This window comes from Phoxinus phoxinus (genome assembly GCF_949152265.1).
Source record: "Phoxinus phoxinus genome assembly, chromosome: 25".
Lineage (NCBI taxonomy): Eukaryota > Metazoa > Chordata > Actinopteri > Cypriniformes > Leuciscidae > Phoxinus > Phoxinus phoxinus.
Window position 1 is genome coordinate 9,310,808 of NC_136900.1, and position 25,860 is coordinate 9,336,667.

General features: G+C 38.7%; 1 protein-coding gene and 1 long non-coding RNA gene across 3 annotated transcripts; both read right to left on the reverse strand.

Moving 5' to 3' along the window:
• Positions 1–2,033: 2,033 nt before the first annotated feature.
• Positions 2,034–14,794, reverse strand: drd4a (dopamine receptor D4a). Its single transcript, XM_079602796.1, has 4 exons — positions 14,078–14,794; positions 12,550–12,662; positions 9,148–9,710; positions 2,034–3,773 (listed from the first exon to the last, which is right to left on the reverse strand). The coding sequence occupies exons 1-4, from the start codon at positions 14,303–14,305 to the stop codon at positions 3,562–3,564; spliced, it is 1,116 nt and encodes a 371-aa protein (XP_079458922.1). The 5' UTR covers positions 14,306–14,794; the 3' UTR covers positions 2,034–3,561.
• Positions 14,795–17,758: 2,964 nt separating this feature from the next.
• On the reverse strand, positions 17,759–23,259 carry LOC306993951. Of its 2 annotated transcripts, none has more exons than XR_013796578.1 (4): positions 22,839–23,259; positions 21,473–21,800; positions 21,060–21,160; positions 17,759–18,131 (listed from the first exon to the last, which is right to left on the reverse strand). It is a non-coding gene; the product is annotated as an uncharacterized lncRNA (long non-coding RNA). The 2 variants fall into 2 exon arrangements; XR_013796579.1 differs by having other exon boundaries at positions 21,473–21,582; positions 22,839–23,209.
• Positions 23,260–25,860: the final 2,601 nt, after the last annotated feature.

Consider the following 25,860-nt stretch of genomic DNA (forward strand, 5'->3'; position numbering starts at 1 on the left):
CGCAATCGCATAAAGAATGGAGGAAACAGACGGATGACAAGAGGTTGATAACATTTTATCAAAACGAATACCTTCATCAGCATGTGGGAAAAACCTGTATTATGTAAACCTGACAGACTCTAAATAATGAATAGTGAGGGAATATTCTGCTTTAATAATACACGTCCTAATCGCTTGCGGTCTTGTTTTTCTTTTTAGGTCAGAGGTTCCGAAACTTAGGGACAGTTCACCCTAAAATAATTAAGTCAAGTATTATTTGTTTTAATATCGTATTTAATACCGTAATTTTTAAAGCAAAAGTATCACATAATGATCCCATGTGAAACATGTTGTATTCCAGTGTATGATATTAATTGAATATTGTATAACGAAAATCTTGACTTTGGCCGTTGTTCTGTGCATGTTCGTGTGACTCTATTAGCGCCGTATTCACTCTGAGATATTCTCTTCACTCAATTTCTTTTCAAATCTAGAGAAATATGAATTTTTTCAATCTAGATTTCTCTCAACTTTTGTGCTTTTTCTGGGCGAGTCGATGAACCGTGGCGCTAAGTCACACTAATGTGCACAGAAGACCAACGGCCAAGTCAGGATTTTTGTTAAAGGATAATTCCGGTATTTAACACCTTGAGTCTATATTGTAGTTTGTTTTGGATGAACGAGAGTGGTGGACAAATTTTTTTTGACAATGGTTCCTCTCTCGAGTTTTTGACTATAATAGAATTGGCCATGGACCCATTTAACATTGGAGTCAATGGGCATGTCCGAAAATGTAATTAAAACAGCCAATAATGTTCGTTTACAAAACTGTTAAACTCACCGAGTGGTTAGTGGTGTTCGTTGATGATTATAAACAATATATCTTCGCAAATATGATTCCAATCCGTTTATTTTGCTAAAGTGGAACTATTTTTTCAGACACTTCACAACCGTGTAACTTCCGCTCAATATTTGAATCTGAAGCGTTAGCACACTCCCGACCACTTGATGGCGATAACCGATGTTTATGTCTCGCGGGACACTATCCACTTTTGATAATCCATGTTACAAGTAACAATTAATGAAGGTTTTGTTTGGTTATTTCGCTTACTCTCCCGGGGCACAGTTGCTCTGCTCGCTAGCCTTATGAGAAACGGAAGCGAGCAAAAAGACTACATCGACCAAATGTAAACAGCCCCCTTTCCGTTTCCGGTAGCGCATTTATAACGAGCACTCAGTCCTTCAACAGAATTCAATGGGATTTTACAAAATGACGAATAAAACACGACAGAAACTGTATTTCGCAACACTTTTTGTTTCTGGAACATCAACTAACATCACTAATCACTCGGTGAGTTTAACAGTTTTGTAAACGAACATTATTGGCTGTTTTAATGACATTTTCGGACATGCACATTGACTCCAATGTTAAATGGGTCCATGGCCAATTCTTTTATAGTCAAAACTCGAGAGAGGAACCATTGTCAAAAAAATGTTGTCCACCACTCTTGTTCATCCAAAACAAACTACAGTATAGACTCAAGGTGTTAAATACCGGAATTATCCTTTAAATAATATATACATTTTATGTCATTCTCCCTGAACACTTAGAAAATATGAAATGTCTCATGGGATCATTCTGTGATACTTTTGCGTCATTTTTTAAAAAGCTTGATGCTGGTCGCTATTCACTGCCATTATATGGGCGAGCGGGACATTTAAAAAAAAAAAATCCTTTTATGGTCCATAAAAGAAAGGACATGCAGCTTTAAAACAACAACAGGGTAAGTAATTTATGACCTAATTTTCATTTCAGGGTGAACTATCCCTTTAAAAAAGCCTACAGTCCCCCGTTATATCCGGGAAAATATTGATGGCTCCTCCTTCTATGATTAACTCTCAAAATTAATGTTATAATTAATCAAAAGCAGCAAGCATACAATTTATAACGTGGGCTCGGCGGTGAAATTGATAACTCAAAAATAATCTAAAAATATTGCTTTAAGATTCTAGCATGTATGCACTGGAATCAAACCGCATCACTTCCAGTGTTTACACACGATGTCACTCAGCTTTTAATGAACACTGCGTGACTTGAAGAGTACAAATAACGTGAAAGGCATGAAAACAATCCACAATGAACATCTAACTTACATCTGCCTCAGCATTCAAACAGGTTGACAGTGAATTCCTTTTAAAAGCACACAAAAATGTCATCAGTACAGGCCCAAAACTGTTTTTGTTCACAGATCCACCACTTTTAATTCGGTTTCCACACTGAATTCATGCGCTCCACTAATGCCTGACATTAGATCATTCAATTCTAAAACTGTCAACCACAGCATAAATAACCTTTGTGATGTTAACTGTTATATTTATAATCACATCAATGTCGCCTTAGTAAAACTTTTGGCCACAATCTTCTCCAATAAATGTTTTTCGCTTGGTGAATGCATGAAATAAACAGATTTTTGGATACGAGCCTCACACAAAAAAAGGTGTCTACTGTACAACCTCAATGTCTTTAACTCCTCTTCTGCACATCAATCAGCACAAAGAAGTTGTCTGTGAAAAACATTTATTTTTCAGATGAAAGTCAGTGCAATCAGATACAAAATGAACGCCCCTAACTTACGGGCCCGGGACGAGCTCCTTCACACGTCACATGAGAACTGTAAAGCAAAGAGAGGTCATCGTAGATGGCAGACCGTTCCACAGACATTCCTGTCATAGAAGCTTCAAAGCATAAACTGGGCCTGGTCCATCAAACACAAGCAGAACGAAATCTTTCATTTGTTCGTAAAGCCATTTTTGCATAATTTGTCATATTCGCTTCAATAACAACACCCAATAAACAAGTTCTTCCTGATTTGTCCCGCTCTCTAGGTAATGTTTCATTACTTGATTATATGAGTAATTTATATAAGAGTTTCGTGCATGTATTTTGTGATTGCAACAATTTATGTAACTCACGTTTTATGTAATATTTACATGGAAGTCATGTATTACAGCAACCAAAATTTACATTAGAAATGTTTTACGAACAATTTACAGAGAAATAAATAAAATGCAAGTTCCATTAGAAGGGCTGGTTCACACAGCAAGTTCTCGAAATGTGTCTTTTAAAAGACATATTTTAACTTGTCATGCTACGAAAGATGCAAGACACGAGCACAGCGGTCAAACACGTCCATCTCGCGCGTGTTTACATGGAAAAACTATGGAAAAATAGCGAAGTGGAATGGACAAATGCGTTCTGTGTTACACAGACATTCTTCGTGCTTGCATAAACATGACAGCATAAAAAAATGACAGTTTATATAAAATGATTTTACAAACAAATTCATTCGGCTTGCATTTCATGAATGTGGCCCTTTGATGTCAGCTTTCAAAATGTAAACATACAAAATAAAAATGAAAAGTAAAAATTTAATGGCAGCAAACATTGTAGTGCATTATAACCATACTTTCGTATTTGTGTCATACAACATGCTGTATTTACATGCAAGCATTATTTGTCTGGTTTATTTATACTTCTGGGTATGTTTTGTTCGTAAACCGTTAGCAGAGAGCATGTCCAGGCTAGCAGCAGTTGGGAAGAGTCGGCAGGAACTTCCGGAAGAACTTCCTGAACTCTGTGTTGAAGACGGTGTAGATGATGGGGTTGAGGGCGCTGTTGACGTAGCCCAACCAGGTCACGATACTAATGACAAAGCCAGGGATTTCACACTCCTCGCAAAGAGCCCTCATCGTGTGCACTACGAAGAACGGCGTCCAGCAGAACAGGAAGGCACCTGTGGATGGACGAATGTCAGGTGAAAAATTATTCTATGGACAAATAAACATGTTGTTGTCCTTTAAAGGAACACGCCGACTTTTTGGGACTTTAGCTTATTCACCGTATCCCCCAGAGTTAGATAAGTCCATACATACCCTTCTCATCTCCGTGCGTGCCGTAACTCTGTCTGACGCACCCACCGCTAGCCTAGCTTAGCACAAAGACTGGAGGTAAACGGCTCCAGCTAGCATAGGCTACTGCTCCCAATAAGGCGAAGCACTGCTACTTGGGCGGAGTGATTAGAGCAACACTCTGAGCGAACTCTCTGCTCCTCAACACGGGGCTTCTCAGGCGCAGCGAGCAAATCACTCCGCGCAAGTAGCCGTGCTTCGCCTTCTGAGAATATAGTTCCCAGTATGTATACGGTTAGAAGATGGCTGTGTCATGTGACCTTGTTATTTGTACACGCTGTGACTATACAAAACACAACATGTAAACAGGAAAATGTTGGCGTTATTTTGTCACTTATTGGGAGCAGTATGCTAGCTGGAGCCGTTTACCTCCAGTCTTTGTGCTAAGCTAGGCTAGCGGATAGACAGAATTACGGCACGCACAGAGATGTAAAGGGTATGTATGGACTTATCTAACTCTGGGGGATACGGTGAATAAAGTCCCAAAAAGTCGGCATGTTCCTTTAACACTGGAAAGAAATGCCACAAGTCCACACCACAACTATGACTATGCCGCGTTCATTTAATTCGTTTTGCGCGTTCATTTCATCAGTTTTGCGCGTTCATTTCATCAGTTTTGCGCGTTCATTTCATCAGGTGGAAAGCACTAATTGCTAATGGGGGTGTTTTCAGAGCACCTCTGTGTCACAGGTAACAGTCTGTCTTCAGAACACCACCCTTGTTTTCACTTCTTTTGGATTAGCCCAACCCACCGGAGAAGAGAGACGGCTACTAGAAGGTTTGCTGAATATTATTTATTTAATTGAGAGGCCGTTTAATTCACAGTCAGTCCTCTTCTATCATGTCAACATGGACGGCAGTGTGGCAGCATTTTTTTTTTTTTAGAAGACGGAAAAAAATTATTGGAGCCCAATGCGCAGTGCCACTGTTTGTATTAGTTTTGAGCTATTTTTCAGTTATGCACTTTATTTAGTTTTTGCTCTTGATCTGGTTTGTTTGATAAATATAATTTTTTTATTCAAATGGACGTGCCTTTTGTGTTTAGGAGTAGGCCTAAACGCTTTATGTTAGTCTATTCGTGTCTCAGCCGTGAAGCTGCGCTCCTGTGTTCAGCCTCGTCTTGTTTAGTTTCTCATTAACTTCGTAGAATCCGAAATGTGCCCAGATGGTCTCTTTTTTCCAACTATGGGTGCGTTTTTAATCACCCGTCTATCGCGGTCATCTCCCTCTGCCTCAGCCATCTTGATTATTGTTGTTGTTATGCCCACGAAAGTAACTTTATTGTCCAACTCAAGGCCAGAAAATAAACAGTGACATAATCGATTATGGCACTTTGCCGCATCGATGCTGAATCGTGCATATCCCGCATTGCGATGCATCGCTGAATCGATTATTGTTGACACCACTAATAACAATACAGAGGAATGATATTGTTATTTTTGCTGTAATCCTACTGATTAAGTGTGATAAGGCCCATTCACACTATGGACAATAACTAAAGTTTTCATAATCGTTCTAATTCTGTGAGAATAAGTTTGTCCTCACCACAACTATTAGGATAATTACAGTTGTTTGAGCTCTAGCTAACTTATTTGCAAGTTTTCCTCATATTGTTCGTAATACTGCTGATTAAGGCCCGTTCAAACCAAGGACGATAACTTTAACTTTAATAATTGTTCTTATTCTACGCGAATAGGAAAGTTCACATCACAACTATTAAGTTTACGACACAGAGGAACAATATTGTTGGAATCACTTTCAGAACGATTTTTTCCCCTGAACGATAAAAACACTAACAGCCAATCAGAGTCCACTCAACGTTAAAGACTCGAGCATTTAAAGTGAGAGACGAAAAAATTACAGCACATGCTTCTAATAAACAAGCATGAAATCAATTGGTGTGGGCACTAATATAGTTATAGTTCTGTCATGACAACTCTCTGAGTGTATGCCATGGTAATGGACATGACAAGGTTGATATGTCTGGTCTTGGCGGAATAAATCTGCTCTTGCCAACATACACAAGTAAGACATGCTGCTGCTGTACGTTATAGCATACACAAATTACCCGTAGCAGATCTATACAGGTGGAGCTGGGGAAGGTGGAGGGTTTTTGAAAGCAAGCTGCACTGCTAAGGCAAATGCTAACCAAGTATTTGAAGGTTGAGCAGCGAGCTCATTGGCTACTGATCCAGCAGGAACCAATCAGCTGTGCCCTATAGAGAATGATGTGATTGCGAACGTTTGAGTTAAGAACCAATCAGCCAGCGCCATCTAGATTTTCATTACAGAACTTTGTATTTATCATTCTTAGTGTAAACAGGCGCTAAGATTTATACGTTTATTAGACTTGAAAATAAAAATCAAACAGCACACCGTATACAAAAAAGTCCATAATATTCATAATAAACTGGATTAAAAATGTAAAAAGCCAAAGAAATCTACATAATCACTTTGATGATGCAGCACATTGAACATCTAACCCGGTCCTCTTAATTTTCCATGCTTTTTAATTGCACTTTGGAGGCAGTGAACCACTGCAAGAAGACTTCACTCAAATTAATTTCTCAACTGAGCAGAAATCAGAATCAAAGTTATTTTATTCCCTTCTACTCTGAGGTTCCAGACAGAAACACAGGACTAACAGAGGGTCGCTCTCATCAGAGGGATATGAAATATGACCTTCCGGTCTGTCTTTCCTGCTCCCACTAGGAACCACAGATCTATCATCCGTCAGAAGTGAGAGGACGGAGAGGACAGGTAGGATGGCTGAAAGTCACTGTAAAGGACGTTAAGTTTATCCCTGGAGTGCTTCGTTTTATGTTTTTTTACATGTTTTTATTTTATTTATTTTTTATTATCTTTTGAACATGACTGGCCATGTGCATTGTGGCTCCTCTGACATTGTGCAACTTACAACTTAGCCTAGTTTTAAAGTAAACGGGAATGAAGTACAATACTACATATTTTTGCATTGCAAATAAAACCATTAAACTTATTTGATACATACATATAAAATAAATATTTACGGAAGCCTCCATTCAAGAGTAACGGTTGAAATAAAATTGCATCAATAACCTTAAATCCTTTAGACATACAGTGTATGATAATGTTACTTTATATTACTTTGTTAGCGCCTTTTCAACCCAGAGCTAAACAGCACGTGTTATACATATCAAATAAAATAATCATAATAAATAAATGCAATTTAAAAATCCCTATTATGCTATTAATGATTAAGTAACGTATTTCAGTGGAAACATTTTTATAACTAACATTCATGCATTCCAACAACTTCTGCTCACAACTATTGGATCATTGAGGGGTAAACGTCATGTTATTCAACTACGTTTTTCTTGATCTTTACAGAGAGCTCACAACCTACTTTCTGCATTAAGAACAAATGGTGCAACTAAATAAAGCACAGTCAGTTCTAAACTAGCTAGCAGTTATTAAGCTTCTACTGTGGACTTATGAACAGCTGGTGCGACCCTACCCTGACCTAACAGTCTCTCTCTCACTCTTTTACCTCCTCTTTCTCGCCTGTACTCAGGTTGACAAGGAGCGAAAGGGATTGCCAAGTACTGTCAGTACTGTACTGAGCAGGGCGCAGGTACAGCACTGGCACGTCCCATGAACCCGTGAAGAGGATAAGTGCATGTCTTAATGTGACGACGGCTGCCCCCACTCTGCCTGCTGGACTAAAGTGAGGCTTACATCATAATCGGATTGGAGGATTGCTGAGGAATGATTAGCCAATGAGGGCCAAAGGAGTTCCTCTGGTTTTAGCAAATGTGGACAGTGTTTTTAATCACTCAATGCCCATTTTGAAAGTGAGATGCAACTTATGGTGCATTTTGGTGCATTTTATGGTTGAATCAAAGCTATTTGAAAAGAAATCTAAGACATTCCTCATTCCGTATAAAGAAAACATATATTTTTGAATTCCCTAAATAAATAAATTAGGCAGAAACGTTGTTTTTTTGCTAACTGCCAGGCAACGGCTCCACCTAATTTATTGATTATAACTGTGAAGTGCTCAAAATTGCTGAAATTAAAAATGTAAACAGTATTTAAAAATAATGGCTAGTTTAATAATAATAAATGATCAGCCAATTATTATTTTTTAGGGTTAAGGTCTTTGTCTGAAATTTTCGTATGCATTTTTTCGTAATCGTGATTCGGTGGCTCTGAATGGTCAAACCACCATTCAAAATATTTGCTACGGATGCGAAAAACGCAGAAAATCGAACCCAAATTTTTTTATGACGGACAAAAGTTTCGGAAGCAGTGTTGTAAGCGTGATTGACAAAACAAGAGGTCGTATTTATTTTTTAACGTGTGAAAATTTTGGACGCGAATTTAGGACAGTGTGCAAGGACCTTTAGGGTCTTACTTAAAAAAATTAATGAGTGGGAGGCAGTGAATAACGTCCCTGATCGATAAAGACCCGAGGTATGCGTTTTAAGGCTCATAAATTAATTAATGTAGTCTCTGAAATAATACAGTGTCATAAAAACTAGAGTATAGCAAAACGTGTCAACTTCAACTACCGTATTTTCTGGAATATAAGTCACTCTTTTTTTCATAGTTTGGCTGGTCCTGCGACTTATAGTCAGGTGCGACTTTTATATCGAAATGAATTCATACTGACTGAGATGAACCAAGAGAAAACATTACTGTCAACAGCAGCGAGAGGGCGCTCTAGTTAGCAGAGTTGTTCAGAAGCGACACCGAGGATGAAAAGTACAGTGATGTGGAATGAGATCGCGGAAGCTTGATGAACTTGCTTACCGGTAACTTGTTGGACTCGCTGGCTTATGTTAATTTAGCCTATTCAGCCTCCCAGGTATATGTTCTTTATGCTATTGTGTAGCTGAATAACTGTTAATATGTTACGTTAACATACCGGACACCTATTCAGCCTGTTGTTCTGTGTGCTATTGTGGAGTTGAATAACCTTTCCAGATTAAATGTCTGTTCTTGGTCTTGCATTTTGTGAAATAAATTTAGAAATAAATGCGACTTATAGTCCAGTGCGACTTATATATGTTTTTTTCCTCTTCATGACGCATTTTTTTACTGATGTGACTTATACTCCGAAACGACTTATAGTCCGGAAAATACGGTAGTCTCTGAAATAATACAGAGTCATAAAAACTAGAGTATAGCAAGATGTGTCAACTTCAACTAACTTACCAACTACAACGGGAAGCACCCTCATTGCTTTCCTCTCCCTCCTGTTTATTTTCGCCCCCTTCCTTTGCCGGTTCTGGTTTTGATCTTTGTAGTTCCCAGCAGGGTAGGCGAGCATGGACACCGGATCTGGGCTGTCGTGATCGTGGTCCAGCTCCTCTGTGTCAGTGAGGTCTTTCTCGATCACAGGCGGCAGAGGGGGGGGCAGGCCAGACAGGGGCGGGAGAGACGCGGCGGCCTCCTGAAGCTTTCGGCAGGTCTGCATGCTGTTCCTCAGCCGGGCCTTGCGCGCCTCTTCCCAATTCCTCAGGCCCCGGAACATCCCGCAGTACAGCAACAGCATGATGGGGCACGGCACGAAAAACGAACAGACGGAGGAATAGACCACGTAGTTGTTGTCCTCCAGCTTGCATTCGCTGTTGTCCCGGTTGGGGACGTTGTTGATGCCGAACATCACGGGGGAGGCCACGGCTAAGGCCAGGATCCATGTGGCGGAAAGCAGGACAATCTGTCGCTGGTCCACATGTTGGCGGTTGTAGTTAAGAGGGACAAAGACTGCGATGAACCTGTTGCAAACCATATGAGGTATTATAATTCAATCAACACCTTCCTTTCATCATTAAATGTGTCGAATCTCTTATTGGCTAATTGAGTTGACCCAATTGTGTGTTGACCTGATATTTCCCTGAACCCTCATCTGCTACAGATAATATCACTCATATCCAACGTTTTCTAATAATGTGTATTTTATGCTAAAAAAAAATATATATATATATATTGGGGGGTGTAGTGGTCTCAGATTCATGAATAACTATTCTCTATGAATCTCAAAGCTGCATCTCCATATCAGTGATAGAAGAAGCCACGAGCCTCTATTATTGAGCGAGTACATTTCTAAACAGGAGTGTGGACCCTGAGGCATCTCACGGCTCTGGACGCATGTGGCTGTTACACAAACCCAACGTATCTGTTCTCAACACATTGCTTTTTCACGCTGATTCTGCGGCGACTTCTGCCAAGTGGTGTGTTTGCAGCCTTTCCTTGCATAACAAGTTTCATGCTGTTGTATCTCTCCAGAGTGCAACCCTGAGTATATATCTCATTAATCTCTCAAAACACCGTCTGCTGAGCCACAGCGAATGGCAGGAGGGGCGATAATGACCCTCCGGTTGACTCGAATCACCAGGCCAGCGACGGCGGGACGGTCTAATGATGAATCCGGTGTAATTTCAAAGTACTTGGCAACTTAATGCCATTTAGTTATTCTGAACACATTTTTTCTGCCTGTATCTCTACCAGTCTCTCTTCTTTTAATCATAGCAGGAAGCTATGAACTTTTATTATAAATGCTATTTCATCGTGTCTTCAAACAGAACCACAATTAGGAAGGTAACCTGCTGTGACCCTTATCGCTCTCCAAAATATAAAACTGGCTGTGCAAAATCAGTGCACTGCATGAATTTGATTCATCGATCCTCGCCCTAGTTCAGGCGTCAGACTTTAGAGGCATGTTTTACCCATTTCGTGTCTGCCGCACATACTTTAAGCTTTCACACAGCATTTCTACAACTCTATACCCCAAATAAAGTGTCTTCTGGATTACACAGTGAGTTTTTCCTTTGATAACGACTAAATAAAAAAAATGTTTTTTGAAAGTTTTTCAGCATGACATCTAATGGCATTAGGATGGAAAACATGCTTGCATACAAATGGTAATACATTTTCTCTAAGTTTCTGTTTACAGCTGGTATTAAGATGCGTTTTGGTCGATCGGATCACAAGTAGACGAGGGAGACATTCCCGTTTACACCTGGTGTTTTAATCCGTCTCTTTTGTCCGCTTTCAACCACTTCTGTCCTGATTTCTTTGAGGGGAGGGTCTATGGGTGAGTAAATGTATGGGCTTTCGATCTAATGAATGAAATAATCTCACGCAGTTTACATATGAACGCGACCGAAGACGACGGAAAAACACATGGAGCATCAGCTTCAGTTTCTGCTCTGACAGACACAAGACCAGCCGAACTCTGTGAGTGTGTGTTAGAAATCAGGAATGGAGAGAGAACATTGTGTTTGGTGCGTTTTCATCTTCAAACCTAACTTAGGTTTTCAGCCGATGAAGTTTAAACCCCGTCTGGCTCGAGCTCTTCCTATAATGTTACTCATTAGATCAGTAGACGGAGAGAAGACGGTCTTTTGTGGCGGTTTGAACACATTCGATCACATGAGCGTTTACACTACGAAAGCAATCCGGTCAAATGTGTTTTCAACTCCCTCTGGAGGTGTCGAAAGTGGACAAGCTCAAAACGCATTTTAATACCAGATGTAAGCAGGGCCTAAAGTGTCGCTATTATCTACTTAAAGCATCCAGATTCAGTCCAAACTGAATTACAATTGACCGTTCGGAAAGACCCGCCCCCCTATGTCCGACAAGCCACGCCGCTCTCACACACACACCATGTTCTCACGCAGTGGAAAATACATCGTGGAGCAGAGAGGACACTGACAACACACTGACAGACACAGACCAGGTTACTTTTGATATGAAACAAAGTCTCAACTTTCATATTTGGTCATTTTTTAAAGAAATGTAAACAGTAAATACCGTTTTGTGGCTCTTTAATGTGTCTGACAGATCGCTGTAGAGCATCAGTTAAAGCTGCTCGTAAACCGATCATCTCTTCCTTCTAGTTCATTATAGCATCAAATAAACATGAATGAACATAAGAAGGAATGTACACTAATCTACTAACTCTCCTGACTGCTTTGTCGGACAGAAAAATGGCGGATTCGGCGGATTATGATTGGTCAGATCGCCTGGCAATCAAACTCCCTGCGAAGGGTCAATTGTTTTAATGGTTTCAGTTTTAATTTTAATTAAAGCTACACTGTAATTTTTTAAGTTGATTCTTAGCAAAAAACACTTTGTTCTTTCAAAATTATATGTGCTCATTAATGTATAATTAGGCTACTTCTACCAACTAATCAAGTATTCTCGTAAGCGTAGAATCTGCCATTTATAATACATACGGGTGAGCTGCTCGAATGGCAAAAGCCATGTTGCGCCTCCATCTTGAAAATACATTAGCCAAAGAGGGACATACCTGGAAATTCAAGCTTCGCCTTTCGCGTTTTTACACTCAGTGGCACCGTGACGAATGCGAGGGGGAGATTACTCGCGACTGCCGGCAGATTTGAAATAATACGGCCACCGTAGGAGTTAAAACGCCCTCGGAATGGGAGGGGCTAGAAAGTAATATTCAGTTGGTAGTCATATACAATTCACCGCTAGATGGGAGTAATTCCTACACAGTGTAGCTTCAATGATATTAACTGTGTCGGTTAATATCATTAAATAGGCGTAATAGGCGTTGCACCATGCGACACAGCTTGATGTCAGACCCACCTGTCTATGCTGATGGCACAGAGGTTAAATATGGAGGCGGTGCAAAGCATCACGTCCATCGTCATCAGTCCATCACAAAGGGTCATATTAAGGGACCAAACTCCATCCTGGAACTGAGAGAGAGAGAAAATCATCACTGTCTTTGACTCAACCAATTTGTTGCTTCTCTCATACATGCTCTCTGACCTCTTTCACCTTCCCCTGACCTCCTGTTCACAGCGGAGCGACTGTGAAACCTTCATTTCCCTATTATCCGCTTGGCGTTGTCACAACACACACACACACACACACCACATGCTCTCAGGCTGATGGTAATTTAGTACCTGATGTGCATCATGTGTTCAAAAAAAAAAAAGATAAAACAACAGAGAGGAGGATTTAATGGCATTTTAATTATTGGCCAGGAGATGAGGACAGATTCCTAATTGCTTTTTGGTAATGGCCTCTCTCCCATGCCAACGAGCACCGTTCCCCCTACAAGTGGAAGCCATGAGATCGTGGTGAGGGGACTCATGTAAAATTGTAATTAAGCCACGGCTGACTCACTGGAGCTTATTTTCTCCGTGTCCTTGTACTGAAGAGCCAGCCAAACAGAGTCGTTTGCTTCGCTCCCTCCGGTGACCTTGTCTCCACTGTCTGGGTTCCTCAGAATCCAGTCTAGGGGACACGGTAACTAGCATGGCCCCGAATGGCATGTCCGACCGGTAGTTATTTTGGAGGCCTCTTTAGTGGAAGCGTCTCGGACCTCGCGCCCGCATCCCGGGGTGACAGACAATGTGTGTTGTGTGATGTGTGTTCATGATGTCCGCTCTGGCAGAGACAGACAATCTCAACAGCGGGGGGGCGTTGCAGGACGGATGAATGCAAGTCTGCAAAGTTTTTCACGCAAGGGTAACAATTGAGCATTGATGCTAAGTTCATCTTGCGCTTTTATGGAACAGTGTCAGGTGATCAGATTGATTAAGTGACAGGTGCTTGATAGTCAATAGATGAAAGGTTACTGTTACCATTGTTAGCGGCAAGCTACTACAGTTACTGTTGCTAAGAGAAAACCGTTTTAGCTATAAGTTTTACATTGTAAACACACATTAAATATATTAATATTAAATATAAAAACAATATTATTGCATAAAAATAGCACGTATCAACTACTAAGTTTACGTACACACACACACACACACATATATACATACACACACACACACTCAATATTAAATATTAAAATATAATATATTGTATAAATATAGCATGACATTTATTTAACTTAACCTATTTTAATAAAGCAATTCTTTACACATTTTATTTATATACATTTCTACATTAAAATAAACTTGGTTTACAAGTACAGACATGATAAAACCAGCATGAAAGTGGCCAATACTTACAGTGGGTTTTACCCGGTCATTTAAGATGATCACCATGGTAAACCAGCTTAGCGGGGTTTTACAAACCTGTTTGTTTTCTGGTCACCTTGCAAATGCACAATATTGTGATTACAATATCAAGGTAATGAAGTATCTTAACTCACCTCTGTATACACGAACAGCGGTAATACCAGAACAGCCAACAGCAAATCAGCAACAGCCAAACTGACTATGAAGTAGTTAGTTGTGGTTTTCAGCGCTTTCTCCGTGTAAACGCTCATACACACCAGCACGTTCCCACATATGATGATAATGATCAATAATAACCCGAATATGAGCGCTGGGAAGTTGTAGTTCGTGGTGTGGCTGGAGATGGTGAGGTTGGCTGGCATGTCTGCCTCTATAATAACCTGTCATCTGGGAATCCTTTGATAAAACTGACCGTTAAAACCCGTTTCTTTTTAGCCATTATTTGAGCGCTCCTGAAAACTCCGACCTTCGTCCCATTATTTTGTGTCTAGGAAAAAAGACGCTGAGAGTCCCAGTAAGCTCTAAGATCATCGCTGTGCATTCTTCGTTGTTTGACGCAAAAGTTTTCTGTCAGGTTCACACAGCCGAGCTCGCGCTTCTATTTCCATCCACCTGCGCGCGCGACTTAAAGCGGCTTAGCGTCGCGTTGTTAATATCTGAGGCGGTTCGTTATATTTGACGCGAGGTTATTGAAAACGCTTATCTTTATAATAACATCACTTGTTAAAGTTAGTGAATAGGGTTGTAAATAAAGCCTCTCAGCGTTTCACCGGTTGACCGTCCGGTGTCCCTCCGCTTTAGTTTGACCGTAACGATCCACGGGAGTGATAATCTCGTCATCTGTGACGGGTGGGTGTGACATTTCCCCCGAGTGGCTTAAGGATGGAGGTTTAGGCTAAATCTTGCGTCTAAGTCATAATTTATATTAGACTAGGCTAGATAGTATGTTTTTTCGACGAGCGTAACTTAAGTTGTCGTTGCTTTTTAGGTTTTTTTTTTGTAATTTGATGCAAAGATAGTATCATATTAAGTAGCCTATAGTGTTATAAATTTACATGCATACATACATAAAAAATAAAAATAAAAATTTAAAAAAAAACTGCAGGATTTACGATGCTGATGACCGTTAAAAATAGTCATCATCACAGTCTGTGAAAAGGGTCCATTGGTTCTAATTTGTTTTCAGTATATATTTTTTCTGTCCTTGTATTATCTTATTTTTTTCAACATTTTAATTAAGTAGGCTATATCATTGTTGTATGTATGAGGACAAGTTAAAGTCCCCATGAAATCAAAATGAAAGTTTTTTTAGCTTTTAGTAGCCTATGAATATGTAACGTTATTGTTATCTATAGGCTAGTGTGCTCCAAAACAATGACAAAATGTTCATTTAGAAGATGTAAGCGTTTAAAACTTACAATCTCTCACTTTCACCAATATGGATCAAGTATTTTGATGACATCACTCTGCTCTTTAAATGCTCTCTAGAATCTCCGCCCCTACATTATAATAGACGCTGAAGCTGCAGCTGAAATCAATCATTTGTTCACACATTTACTGTTTTCTACATGGTGAATGGCACATAGTGCGCTATATAGGGTACGATTCAGACAGTGTAAATATGCGAATGAAGTCTGGTTTCATTAGTGTCACGCAAACCGCCGCAGCTCCGGCACAGAGCAGATCACATGTGCGAGTCATCGCTGACCAGATCGGACCCATTTGAATTCTACACAGAATACAGTATTTTAAAGTGACTAGGAGGAGAAACGATCGAGATTAGGAGGAAACTGCGGCTTTATCGAGCTCAACAGCTCTGGCCCAGCCGTGCTATAAACTAAACGCTATTGGCTGTTTTAAAAAGGGGAGGAGCTGTTCGATATGTCCCGCCCTGTCTTCCTGTTTCAGTGGAAATTACGTCAACACATTGAATAATGCTGCGCATTTTAAGGCACTTTAATGGTCCCTTTAATATGAGTTCTCGTGCGTAAATAATAATAGCCATAATCGTAATAATAATAATAGAATATATGGAAATATGTAGTTTAAAATAATTTTTGACAGAGTTTTGCATGTCGCACTGCAGGATACATATCGTATGCCAGCAGAACAGGGTTTAAACAATGGATTGTGTGTTTGTGGTTTGCAAAATGGCCAGTTAAGCATTTGTCAAAACAAATTAGTGCTGCTTTCGTTCGGGCTGTTGTGTGTAGAAGTTCACGCAGGTGTCTCTTTGTGTCCGAGATCCATTCATTAGTCACAGTGCATGGCTCACCTCACGGTAGCTACAGTAAATCAACAATGCTTTGCTTACAAATAATGAAATAACAGTTTGTGATAATAATAATACATGTCAATAAAATAATATTAATACTTTTCTAGTCCTCTTTATTATGATTGGCATGCCTCTATAATCCTTAGTAGGCTAGTCACTGATGACACCGTGGTGAGCAGAAACGTTTGATTGGGTCTAAGCTGCTTTGATCTGCAGATTCAGACGTGGGTTGTTGTTGGACAAATCTCACCCACAAACAACTAAATGATGTTCATTTGTTGTCATGTTTGCTAATTCAAGTTTGCTGTTTTCAAAAAGTGTTTGTAGCTCATATGGTGAGCGACATTCGTCCAGTCCGCGGCCAGTGAGAGTGACCGGCCTGTGTGCCATAATCTGTTTTGCTATATGGATTATCTGTGTAGGTTTCCTCTGCATTATAATGAGTAATGATTTGACCTTTCCAGGTTGTAAAGACGAATGCAGGAGTGTTGACCTTTTAGATGGAAAAAGCCTGCTGATTTGTTCCGCCAAATTGTAAGTAAAACTCATTAATTCGGTATATGTAATATGACGTGTATATTTATGTATATTGATTGAAATATTTGAAGGTGAATTAATTCGTTTTCTCTTTCATAGATTTTGTCTCAAATATATTTTTGCTAACCGTCAGTTACTTTTTAAAGAGAAATATCTGCACCTACCCAGCCAACATTTGTATGTGGGGCCCATATGGGTATGAAATGGGCTGAAAAAATGGGCCACATGTAGGATTGTCCGCAGGTTACATTATGGCCCCATGTTAATTGCCCAGATGAATTTCATGTAGGATTGCACTTGGTACTAGGTGGGACCCAAGTGGGCAACATGCACAAGACCCATCTCGGTCCCAGCTTAACCCAACGGACATTTGTATGTGAGGCCCATGTGGGTTTGATATGGGCAGAAAAATGGGCTCTGTATGGGATTGTCCGCGGGTTACATTATGGCCCCATGTTAATTGCCCAGATGGATTTCATGTAGGATTGCACTCGGTACTAGGTGTGACCCAAGTGGGCAGCATGCACAAGACCCATCTCGGTCCCAGCTTAACCCCACGACATTTGTATGTGAGGCCCATGTGGGTTTGAAATGGGCTGAAAAATGGGCTCTGTATGGGATTGTCCGCGGGTTACATTATGGCCCCATGTTCATTGCCCACATGGATTGCATATAGGATGGCAATTATAAACAGGTGGGCCCCAACTGGGCTACATGCACAAGACCCATCTTGGTCCCAGCTTTAGTTTTTTTGTGGGTACAAGGTTACTACATGGGCTGAAATACGGGCTGTAAGTGGGTTTGTCCACGGGTTCCATGTTGGCCCCAGCAACTTACTCATTTAGGTTTTATGCAGGATTTCACAGGGCTTTAGGTGGGGCCCAACCAGGAATCATAGGCATGTGGCCCAACTAGGGATCATCTGGGTTCCATCTAAATGAGTAGCAACACCACACAAACAAGTTTTAAAACATTAGAGCACACAGTGAGATTGAAATCTTTTCAAATTTAAACTTTATTGAAATTACCCATCATATTATGCTATATTCTGAAATTCCAGAGACAATATTTAAAGAAGCAGATTTTTGTCAGATTAAAGAGTATCTCTTTAAAGTTATATACCTAATAGTTAAAATACATATTTTTAACCTGTATTTGACCCAGTCTTTACTGAAAGCTTTGAACATTTGAACAGGAAATAAATTGGGGACAGTTAGAAGAAGCAGCAACTATACATTTATCAGTACAGCTTATACTGCAGACAGTCATTTGCGCATTCTAGACACTGTCCTCCTCCATCTCTTGTCCCAAACTATTTTGAGAGTTCCCTCTCAGTTTCTTGCCAGTTGATCTGTGTGCAGTCTTCTTAAGAGCCTCTGCAAAACAAATTTGTTTTTTTTTAGAGATTATGATTTTAGAGAAATCATGTTACTTACACATGTCACAATACATTATGAAAGAAGAACAACTTTTACTCAGGATAAAAAACAAAAACAGCATAAAACTTCAATTGGAATGGTCATGGTATTGGAATGTCAATGGAAGGGCATTTGGGAAATGAATAGAGAATTACTGTTTATTTATTCAGACTATTCTGATTATATTTTGTATTAATAAAACCAGTTTATAAAGTATGAATATGCGATGTGTTTGAAAGCATCAATTCATTCATTGATACAAGTTAGCCATTGAAAAAAAATTATAAACATTAATAATAATAATTTGTCTCAAGAATTTTTTGTCATTTTAATATTAGGTAGTTTCTCACAATCAGATTCTCAGTCCATGATAGAATGGGCCGACAACATGATGCATAATAAAGTATTTTAATTGTAACTTTTAAAGTAAAAATATAATTATTTTTGTCTTTGGAAAATAATTGAGGTGATCACAGGTGTGGACTATTCTTACATTTCCAGGATGGCTTGACTTAAGAGTCACAGTTTTAATAACTTAAAGTTAGAATTAAGTTAAAATGAGAATCCCGATTATTTTAGCGTTTCAAACAGAGATCACGATTCTGAACAGACAACTTAACAACATAACATGTCAGTTACTAGAGGTTCTGACAAAATGTTAATTTCTACAGTCGATTTAAAATGTTTTATCTAAATAAATAAAAAGTTTGAATGAATGATTTAATGACTAAAATACTTGTTTCATTACTGGATGAATCAGCGTTTTTGAACAAATCTCTAGAATGAATGTTTAAAAAATGATATAGAACAGGAGAGAGGCCGCAATATGCATAAATAGTTTTATTTGCACAAACGCGTTTCAACGCGTGCCTTCTTCAGTGTGCTTCAGTGTGCCTTCTTCAGCCTTCTTTAGCACACTGAAGGCACGCGCCGAAACGCGTTTGTGCAAATAAAACTATTTATGCATAGTGCGGCCACTCTCCTGTTCTATATATTCTAAGTATTCAGGCCTGCACTCTTAAAGTTTAAGTTTAATCATTGAGTGAAGCCTGCTCCTATTCCCATTTATTTAATGATTAAAAAATGACAAATACATTTGTTTACCAGTCTCGTCACCACCTGTTTGTTAACAATGTGAAATCTTTATCTTTAAGTGTCTTGCAAAAGTTGATTTACTTGTCACTTTTTGATTTATTTTGATTGTAACTGTAGACAGTGTTTATAACTGATTATGAACTATAAACTTTTATCTCAGTACTTCTGTGATCATTTGAATTACGAGCTGATGTTGTTGTAATATTATATAAGAATATAATAAATTACTTTTGTGTCAATCTAAAATTATCTTCCCACTCAATCTTCCCTGAAGTGGTGCAGGACAACGTTGTCCAACAAGTGCTTGTTTCGGACTCTCATCTGCAGATGCCTTGTTTTGGGCATCTGGACATCGTTTTTTAAACTGCTTAATTAATATAAGCAGCACGGCAAAGCTTTGTGTGCTCTTTGTCTCCTAATAAGGACCTGAAATAGGTAAATATAAGTCTGCTTTTTAAAACAATGGAGGATGGTAAGTTTGTGACAACAACATGAAACTGCATACCGGTATTCGTGCAGTGCGTGCACATCAAAAGATTAAATCAGATTTGATGCTTGTGACTTATAAATGCACATCAACCCGATGACTTAGCATTCATGTAAAAACAATGTTCAAACAATGTTCAGATTCATCAATCAGAATGATTTCATTCTGACCGAAACAAAAAACGTCTAATGTGGCTACTGACAGCATCAACGCAGATATAAATGTTCACTGTGATCTTACTTGACAAAGGTTTAAGACAAATCGTTGTCATTTAGGAAAATATTGCGTAGTATTTGAATCGAGATCAAAATCATTCAACAATTGCAGCTCTAATCTCTGATAATATATGTGGCTCTGTATATTTCTGATAAGTAGGCAAACATTACACTTAGCCTAATTCAGAATCCTAACTACATAGTATTAAAGCAGTAGTTCACTTTAAAATTAAAATTAGCCCACGATTTACTCACCCTCAAGCCATCCTAGGTGTATATGACTTTCTTCTTTCAGACAAATACGATCGAAGTTATATTAATAAACACCCTGACACTTCCGAGCTTCATAATGGCAGTGGATTGCAACAATCAGATTGAAACACAAAAAAGTGCTTCCATGCATTATATAAGAACTCCACGCGGCTCCGGGGGGTTAATAAAGGCCTTCTGAAGCAAATCCATGTGTTTGTGTAAGAAAAATATTCAAATTTAAAACTTTATAAAGCAAAATAACTAGCTTCCGGCCAAACGAACATACGGATTGCACTTAAAGGGTAAAGCGCAACTTATGCGAGTAATGCGACGCACTGCTGATATTTACGCTACGCCATTATGCACTACGCTACTTCTGACGTCACAAGTTGCGTAAGTTGTGCTTTATACGCAAATAGACTGCGTATGGCCATAAGCTAGTTATTTTACTTTATAAAGTTTTAAATATGGATATTTTTCTTACACAAACTCATGATTTTGCTTTAGAGGGCCTTTATTAACCCCCCAGAGCCGCGTGGAGTTTGTTTATGATGGATAGCTGCACTTTTTTGAGCTTCAAACTGATGGTTGCAATCCACTGCCATTATGAAGCTTGGAAGCGTCAGGGTGTTTATTAATATAACTCAGATTGTATTTGTCTGAAAGAAGAAAGTCATATACACTTAGGATGGCTTGAGGGTGAGTAAATCATGGGGTAATTTTCATTTTAAAGTGAACTACTCTAAGTAAAGTATGTAAAATCTAATTTTGTAAATTTTATTAAATTAAGTAAAATCAAAGCACCTCACACATAACAAAAGGTTAATGGATCCATACCAGAAGTGACAGTGCAGTGTAGTAACAATCCTCCACCAAATTGCCAGTACTCATCTGGATCCTTGCTCAGTCTTGGGTGGGGTGTAGTGGGCTGATAAGTCCTTTAAAAAGAAAGATTTTCATTACCATTCCTTTAAACAATATTAAACAAAACGTATTTAAATTGTACCAACATTTGCCATTATAAAACATTCAGACAACATGAACAAATAGCTCCCTGGGTGCCGCAGCAAAAACGGCTGCCCACTTCTCCGGGTGTGTGTGTTTGTGTGTGCACTTGAATGGGTGAAATGAAGAGCACAAATTCCGAGTATGGGGACACCATACTTGGCTACATGTCACGTCACATCACACAATTGTAGCTTAAAAAAAGCAAATTGGTACACCAAAATCAAACAATCTAATAATTTTACCTGTAGCCAAATTTATCCTGTTATGACACGTCTGAGGGTCTTTCCCTTGATGTTCTTCAGTGAACTAAATAAAGGACTGATGATGGTGACATGTTCTCCTTTCTTTGTCACTTTAGAGGAAGAAAGACAAAAGGATAAAAAGTTACTCAGATTTGTCACTGGTAGAGGAAATGACTTTTGACGATGATACTAATACTTTTACTATATAATATATTAATCCCAAATGTAAGGTTTAGAAGCAATGGTTAAAATTTACTGAAGTTGATAATCGTGGTGGAGTTGTCTCTCTGTTGGGTGCCTGTTCTCCCCAAAAAATCTTCTTCCAGTGCTTGAATAGAAGTAAACAAATCTCTTATCATTAGCAGTTACCAGTTTTTGAAGAGGTGATGTAAAAATACTCCGAAACGGCTATCTAGAAAAAGAGATTTAGACCAATAATATTTCTCAAATCTTCAGTAGATTCTAGTGTTTCAGAGTGTAAATGACTGTTTTATCAGTCACTTTACTTATTTGGATGCTCCTTCCCTAGTAAATAATAAATAAATAAAAAACCTATACAAAAACATAGGCCTACTTATTATCCTTCAAATCCATTAACATATTTATTGACACAATCACCTAAGACTTATATTTAATATATAATAAAACTATATTTGGAGCATTTCTATAGTGCACAATGTAACTTTTTTTATATTACAACAATTTGGAAAAAAAACAAAAATTGAATTTTATATATATATATATATATATATATATATATATATATATATATATATATATATACATCACTATTAATAAAGTGTACCTAACGTTTGCAATAGTTCCACAATCAAATACACTTAACCTCAGCACTTCCAGATAACTAAAGTGCATTAAGTACATAATGTGTTGTTCTTGTATATCATTTAGGATACCAAAGTACAATTGCAGGGTAAATATTAAGTACATAAATATGTTCTTCACTAGGGTTTTCTTGTGTTTGAGTTTTAAACTAGCTGACAACATTGACATCAGAGGCTTACAATATTAAACACATGCTAATCGCGATTGATGAAGCACACCTTCACAGTCAATGGTAACGTTACACACAGCTGCAGGTTGTACGTTACGTCCGTTATCCGTTTATTAAACTCTCGTGTGTAACTTACACAGAACATCTGGGAAGTTAATGAACTCCATTAACACAAGATTTGTTTATCTGCATTATTCTACCATTAACTATATAGCACTCTCACCTTATTTTAATGGAATACCTAAACATGACATATTTATTAATAGATCTGTTTTTCTAAAATTATAGTGGATATATAGGACATGAACACGAAACATAACTTTACGTAACAGAGACTGAAAAATGTTCTCTTACCTGATATCGCCAATATGTTTGCAGGACCTCATCCAGTCCGACCTTCCTCTGTGTTCACATATCAGCTTCTGTTCTCCTCCGTTTACATGTCACAACGCAAATTAGTTCAAAATAAGAATTTAACTGCCATAAGTAAAGACTGAGTAATCTTTCCGAGCAGTAGCACTAGCAGCACACACACACACACGCAGTCATCAACTCAAACTGACGTATTTTCAAACATGACCAGTAAAAAGGCGCGCACAGTTGTCATTGGCCAGTTACGTAGATGACAGTCAGATTAACCAATCATGATCAAAGTAGGTGAAACAAACAACCAATAGCGATTGTTTCAGCCTGGTAATGGAAAAGATTACTTTTCATCTATTCTTTCTTTTTTTAAAGAAATGTGTGTGTTTAGTTTTATTTGTAGACTATATTATTTGATTAGTTGGTCAAATAGTGTTTTTATGACAGTGTGTGAATAAAAATGCAATCCTGCATGGTAGCTATTTTAGGCACACACACACAAAATTGTAAATCCAAACAAAATCACACAAAGCAAAACATTTTCTGCTGCACTTCTCTCTTGAGATTGAAATATCCATTATTATTTTTATTATTGTTAATAATAAAATTATTATATTTTAACATAAATTTAGCTTTTTGAAGTGGTGTTTTGATCAAAATATACAATGCTAAAATAATAATTAGAAATAATAATAATTCAAAGGTTAAGTATTTCTTGAAGACATGACATTGATTCACATACAGATTTTGAAAAAGAAAAAAAAAACTTTTTCACCTATATTTCAACTTTGAGGGTCAGTCATGTCGTGCCAACTACGACTGAAAATAAAAGTCTGAACTGTTGGCCTCAAAAGAAAACTGAACACAAACCACAATATGCTAAATTAATGAAACTGCACTTTATTCTGTACTCCTGTATATGCTGCAAATATGATTTCTGAATTTATATTTTCCCTTCGAACCATGAATTTCCATTCTATCTTTCTTTGCTTGGACTATTTCATCATCTGAACTGATGTTCCCCTTTCAATAATCAAAACCCTAACCCTAAGCCCAATATTAAAACATCTCTAGAATTATATTGTCACTAACCGACTGACCAGAAAACACTGAGTAGCCTATCTCCATTGAATGAGGGCACATGGCTGGTGCTAGGGGTTTGATTTCTTTTACCCATCTCTAAGACATTATTTTGATAGATAATTATAGCTTCTGTAACCCGTTCTTCATATTGTACAGTGACCATTTTCTGGATATTTTGAACCATTTGTATACATTTTAAAATAACTATGGAGATAAGCATTTTGCAGTAACTCACAAAATCAGACCACTAAAAGTTGACACTTTGAATTTAATGTCAATGATTAGGGTTGGAACTAATGTCTGCTGAACACCAACACTCCAGGACTGGATTTGAAGAGCCATGGCCTATAGTACTGTACCCACAATTGCCAAAAGTGTTGGGACACCCCTCTAAATAATTGAATTCGGGTATTTCAATCACTTCCATGGCCACAGCTGAGCTGTATACACACACGCTTCTACATCTACACACATTTGTGAAAGAATAGGTCGCTTTCAGGAGCTCAGTGAATTCAAGCATGGTACCGTGATAGGTTTCCACCCGTGTAAGTCCATTTGTGAAATTTCCTCACTACCAAATATTCCACGGTCAACTGTTAGTGGCATTATAACAAAGATTATAAATTATAAATATACTGTATATAATTGTTTTAATGATTGTACAGATATGTTATTTACAAGTATATAGATTATGATGTAATTTACAGATTCACAATTTATTTTTATTATATAATTCATTATTTCAAAATTATACTCGTATTTCCCCATTCATAACCCATATAGAGATTACCTATGTCGGTACTACCATGGGCCCATGTAGGCAGCCTATATGCGATTGATTGTGTTTGCCCATGTCTGACCCATATAGTTTATCAAAGCGGGCCCCATATGTTTTTCCCATTCATAACCCATATAGTGATTACCTATGTGGGTACTACCTTGGGCTCAGGTTGTCAGCCTATATGGGATTGATTGTGTTTGCCCATGTCTGACCCATGTGGTTTGGCCAAGCGGGCCCCATATGTTTTTCCCATTCATAACCCATATAGAGATTACCTATGCGGGTACTACCTTGGGCTCAGGTTGGCAGCCTATATGGGATTGATTGTGTTTGCCCATGTCTGACCCATATGGTTTGGTCAAGCGGGCCCCATATGTTTTTCCCATTCATAATCCATATAGAGATTACCTATGTGGCTACTACCTTGGGCTCAGGTTGGCAGCCTATATGGGACTGATTGTGTTTGCCCCTGTCTGACCCATGTGGTTTGGTCAAGCGGGCCCCATATGTTTTTCCCATTCATAACCCATATAGAGATTACCTATGCGGGTACTACCTTGGGCTCAGGTTGGCAGCCTATATGGGATTGATTGTGTTTGCCCATGTCTGACCCATATGGTTTGGCCAAGCGGGCCCCATATGTTTTTCCCATTCATAACCCATATAGAGATTACCTATGCGGGTACTACCTTGGGCTCAGGTTGGCAGCCTATATGGGATTGATTGTGTTTGCCCATGTCTGACCCATATGGTTTGGCCAAGCGGGCCCCATATGTTTTTCCCATTCATAACCCATATAGAGATTGCCTATGTGGCTACTACCTTGGGCTCAGGTTGGCAGCCTATATGGGACTGATTGTGTTTGCCCATGTCTGACCCATGTGGTTTGGCCAAGCGGGCCCCATATGTTTTTCCCATTCATAACCCATTTAGTGATTACCTATGTGGGTACTACCATGGGCTCAGGTTGGCAGCCTATATGGGACTGATTGTGTTTGCCCATGTCTGACCCATATGGTTTGGCCAAGTGGGCCCCATATATTTTCCCCATTCATAACCCATATAGAGATTGCCTATGTGGGTACTACCATGGGCTCAGGTTGGCAGCCTATATGGGACTGATTGTGTTTGCCCATGTCTTACCCATAT